Below are 5000 nucleotides of genomic sequence, written 5' to 3' on the forward strand. Positions count from 1 at the left end.
CTAGTCAAGATGATGCAATATTGCTTGCCCCATATGGGGCATTTACCATCTGATAATAATTAAAGGGTTAATTGGTACATTCATATTTACAATATGCCTTGTAGAGAAAAAAAAGATAAAGATAATAAATAAGAATTAGCAGGTTAAAAATGGGGCTTTGACAGTAAATGAATGAACTATCAAAAATATATATATATTTATCTCAAAAGGAACTGAGGAATGCCTAAAATCATTCAAAAGAGTGTTTTCTTAGTTTACATCCTTTTTTTTCTTTACTGGGTAATAAAAATAAGCATGCCATATATTCAATATGAAGCCTTGCTGGAGACAAACAAACATTTTGTTATAATGAATGAACAATGATAGTTAATACTTGACATGCTGTGTTACTGTGACACACTGAATATGCAGTCAAAATACAAAGTCTGTTTGCACAGCTCAAATCTCAAAACACACCAGCATGGATGTTTTATATAATTCTCAACTCCAGAGAGGACTTTGGAAAGAGACTGCAAATGAAAAATAAAGAGAGAGAACTGGTTTGAAATATAATAGTCAAAGGAATGGTACATGGAAAGGAAAAGAGACATTCTGATGTAAAGACACAACAGAAATGATAATGTAAACATGAATAATAGATTCATAAAATACAAAACACAAATGCTGGATAATGAAAATACAAAAAACAAGACAAACAGGCTAAAAAGGAACTTTTTCTGCTTTTTAGTCATATTATCAAGCAAGCTGCCCATATCCTTCTTTCCAATCCTTAAAGATTTACCTTAACCACCAAAACGACCATCTGCTGTTCTCCCTTTTCTCTCACCTTTGTTTACCTTCCTCAGCTGAAACTGGTTTGACACTTCCGCAGTCACTCACCCTCTTGCTTGAAGATGTGCTAATAAAGATGGTTGGATTGTTCTGGCTAACTATGGAGCTAGGATGCAAAAGAGGAAGGCCTTTTTTAAACAAAATTACCTTCAATCTTACTCTCTCCCAGCTCCAAGGGATTAGCAACATGCAGTAAGGTGATTTAGGAGAAAGACAATTAAAAACATTTAAAAAAAAAAATGCTCAATCATGAGTTCCAATCAAATGCATATCAACAGAAAACATCATTTTTGAGATCAATTTCTGAAGCTTACGTACACCCATGCAGGCCACACTCAAATCACACCTCTAGTATCCTTTCAAAATACAAAGCAAAAATACTCCCATTCTTACATGGACCCATGAAAGCCTTCATACAAAGAGTTGATTGGTGCTCAAATTAAACCTCCCAAACTAACACTGTTGACCATGCAGCAATAAGAAATGCTCCTCTACTCATAACCCATAACACAGACTGAGCAGCCAATTTGCAGATTCCACATGCAGAACACTTTCACTAACTTCTACATTGAAACCTAGCTATCATTAATCATGCTGATAATCCTGCTGATTCTCTCCATGGGACTGGCATCTTTAACATTTCAAATAATACTAAAGAAAACTCAAATATGTCCTTGTTTTGGACAAGAATACAAAACAATAATAACATCATAAGCTCTGGTTATTGCCATTGTCTTTCACTATCTTTGATATTGCCCTTAGATTTTATATGCATAATTCATACATAGAAAACTATTAAAATACTATACTTATTAAATACCCATGCATTTCAAATTTAATACTTCACTGTAATGACTAAACTACATATCAACAATCTAATGCAAGGGAAACCTGTGTTAAAATTGGCCGGTGTAATTTCACCATAATTTATAAACTGTGAAAAATATGGCTATAGCTAAAAATTTTGGTATAGCTAATTACCAATTACCATTATGATTTACAAAAGGCAAAAAAGGTATCAACTTCATCCAGTGGCAGACCTATGGAGGGGGATGGGGGCAACTAACCTCTACTGCATGACTTGTCCCAGCTGCCCCCTAGCTTTTGAAATGTTAAAATTGTTTTGGTTAAATAAATGAACAGAATTATGACTTTAAATCATATATACACCATCTTTCCCTTATGTCACTTTTATATATTACCCCTCCCCCTTTTGCTCATCCATGTAAAATCTTCCAGATCAACCAGTGACATTTCCATTTACTACTAATGGGAATATCTATTGATACCTTTCTCACCATATGTGGACTAGCTCCTGTGGTGATGGGATTCTTCTTAGAAAAAAAACTATAGTTATTGCTAATTTCAAAAATATTTGATCATTCAAAAAAAAAAAATGTCCTGTAAACTGATGACTGGTTGATTTTCCAAAATCCTGAACTAGGACTAAAAGTTTCTCTAAATCTTTCTTGCATTGCGGAGTCTGACTACTGAAGAGGTTCTGCAAGATGCACTCTGTGGAATACGTGACTCATTTATAACATGCTAGTGATCAACTAAAGGGGGCATTACATTTTTGTATACTTTCTGCACTCTACAAGCTATTCTCTTCATGTACTGTGTACTCTCTATCACATGAAGTGCAAGTGCTTCAGTCTGCACATGCTTTGGTAAACAACAGGAATGTTGTTCAAATAAATGTCTATGCTGGCTTCAAAACATTTTTTTATATCATAACTGCACAATACTATCTAGCCAACTTTTAGGACTATCTACTTTCAACAATCTATAGACATATTGTGTACTATCTTCAAATTTGTACAGATTAGTGTGTGCATACAAAAATATCTTGTGAGCCAATTAATCTGTACTTTCTACAAAAGTCAAAATGAAATCTTTAGTGTGAATAATACAAAAAATACAAAAGAAAGTCAATTCAGAAAAAGACCAAGCATGAAGAGCTTTTCCAATTGCTATCAGTAAAGAACAATAACAAAGACTCTCACTTGCCTCATTCCTTACATTGGGTAGTCTGGGATTCCACTTAGGGATTAACAGCCTTTTAACTCATTCTCACCAGGGTTTATTTGTACTGCTCCTACTGGCTAGATAACAAGAGTAGTGACTAAGAGTGAGACCTCACCCCGCTGAAGCCACAATACGCCTCTATGAGCAGGGTAATCATAGGTTTCTCTCTTTATTTATGTCACTTTCACAAGAGAATAAAAATGTGTCTATACAAATTGAACTCCTATGGTTATATACATATGTGACAATGAAATATGTACATTCTTAAGAAGAGATCCTGACATCATAGGACAACACTCAGCAGGGGCAAAATATTTGCATGATGTGATATAACGGCACTTACCGCCAATGGGTTAAGCAGGCCTGCCTATTAGGGGAACTAGGGGAGCCCAAAGTATGTTTTTTTTGCGGAATATAAAAACCTATAGCATATGGTCATCTCAGAAATTTGCTTGATAATATTATGCAGTTATACTGTTCTGAACAATGTTTTGCAGCCAGCCTAGACCAGCCTCTTGTTTACAAATAGGAGTACAAATTGAAGTGCTCTCACTCATGCTTTAGGGAGTACACAATACAGGAAGAGGATACATTGTATATTGTAGAAAGTACACAAAGATGCAAACCCAAATTAGAATCTGCAAATAAAACATACAAAAACATCATAAAGCAACACTAAAAACAATGGATAAAAGTGTTTAAGAAACAGTAAGGAAATACACAAAGACCACATAATGTCTTATTTTTGTTAAACCAAGCCTTTAAATATAAGGATGCAAAAGTGAAAGAAGGGTTCACATAAAACTATGTAGATACTTGGAACCTAGGTCACTCTAACATCCAAGTCATCAAACTAGGGAAGTCAACTGAAGTAGGTTGTGCTGATGTAGAAAAAGTGACACAAAACTACTCAGCATTTATTGCTGAAATCCAATAATCATTTAGAAATAACTCAATCTATCATACTCTAAGGGTATCAAATAGATTGTGAGGACCTCCAGAAGGGTAATAGCAAAACTGGCTACAGGGAAGTAACATTGACATATTGATACCTACTTGCTTTGTTTTTATCCTCTGGGTTCATTTCTACCAATTATAAATGTTAATGACTACATCTAGTAACAACATCTACCTCTACGACTGAGAAATGTGTAAGAATAACAAAAACAGTACCTGTATAAGGCATTAGCATCAGCAAAACGCTTGTTGTCCACAATCAGGTTGTAGGCAATCTTCAGTTGGTTGTGTTGGTCCTCAGAGAGGAGAGCATTTTGTACCTCACTTGAACTAACTTGGAATTTCTGAAAAATGCATCCTTCATAAGACCTTGCACAATTCTGATTTATGTTCAAATAATTAAAAGCAAATAATTAAATGGTTTAGTAGAACATCAGAATGGATCTAGGACTTACATCACAGACTTCAGTTATGGCATCTTGGTCAACAACAGAACTATCATGGTCATGAGGAGGTGGGAAGAGATAGGCAGGCAGATCCTTCTGGAACCATTCATGCTTCCTGAAATATTATTTAATTATAATATAAAGCATCCAATATAGAGATGAAATTACATGTAACCAATACCCAGTCACTATTTTCAAAAATATAAAAATATCAGAGCTGATATTTGATAATTGGAAATATAATCATATATTCATTTACATATACTAACTTGATATCATCAATTGTAGCACGCTTCATAGGATCAACCACAAGCATATGCAGCAAGCAGCGAACAACACTCTGATTCAAATAGTCTGGGATCTGGAATACACCAGCTGCCAACACAAAGAAGAATGCACAGTTCAAGGTAAGACACATTAATTATTAGTCATATAAGTATCTATAAAAATTAGAAAAATTTAAAATATGTTTATAACATGTTCCATAAATTCATTTTCATAGATTGTTTTTGTTTATGTTCACATAAAAGACAATTACATGGAGTCCCTACAAGAGATAAGTAAGAAGGAAGGTTATGATCTAGACAAAAGTTACATAATGAAACTCCATGAAAAAAAATACTCCACTTACATTTGATCTTTTTGAAGAGTGATGGTACATGTTCATCATCAAATGGTAGTGTGCCACAGAGGAGAGCATACAGGATGATGCCACAGGACCATACATCCACCTATGGA

The 5000-nt window shown here is 34.4% G+C and overlaps 1 protein-coding gene across 4 annotated transcripts in view; it reads right to left on the reverse strand.

Annotated features, from left to right (window-relative positions):
• AMPKalpha (AMP-activated protein kinase alpha subunit) overlaps window positions 1-5000 on the reverse strand; it is a 27233-nt gene that overhangs the window by 12636 nt on the left and 9597 nt on the right. For 2 of the 4 annotated variants that reach the window (XM_086541780.1, XM_086541779.1), the window contains exons 6-10: window positions 4894-4993; window positions 4532-4637; window positions 4272-4377; window positions 4033-4160; window positions 827-937 (exon numbers count right to left, since the gene is read on the reverse strand). In XM_086541780.1, the coding sequence (XP_086397906.1) occupies window positions 827-937; window positions 4033-4160; window positions 4272-4377; window positions 4532-4637; window positions 4894-4993 (551 nt within the window). The remainder of the gene's footprint in view (window positions 1-826; window positions 938-4032; window positions 4161-4271; window positions 4378-4531; window positions 4638-4893; window positions 4994-5000) is intronic. The other 2 variants (XM_086541782.1, XM_086541781.1) reach the window with 1 other exon arrangement.

The sequence above is a fragment of the Penaeus japonicus genome, unplaced genomic scaffold (assembly GCF_977035675.1).
Source record: "Penaeus japonicus unplaced genomic scaffold, GWHDUDI00000001_assembly GWHDUDI00000011, whole genome shotgun sequence".
Taxonomy (NCBI): domain Eukaryota; kingdom Metazoa; phylum Arthropoda; class Malacostraca; order Decapoda; family Penaeidae; genus Penaeus; species Penaeus japonicus.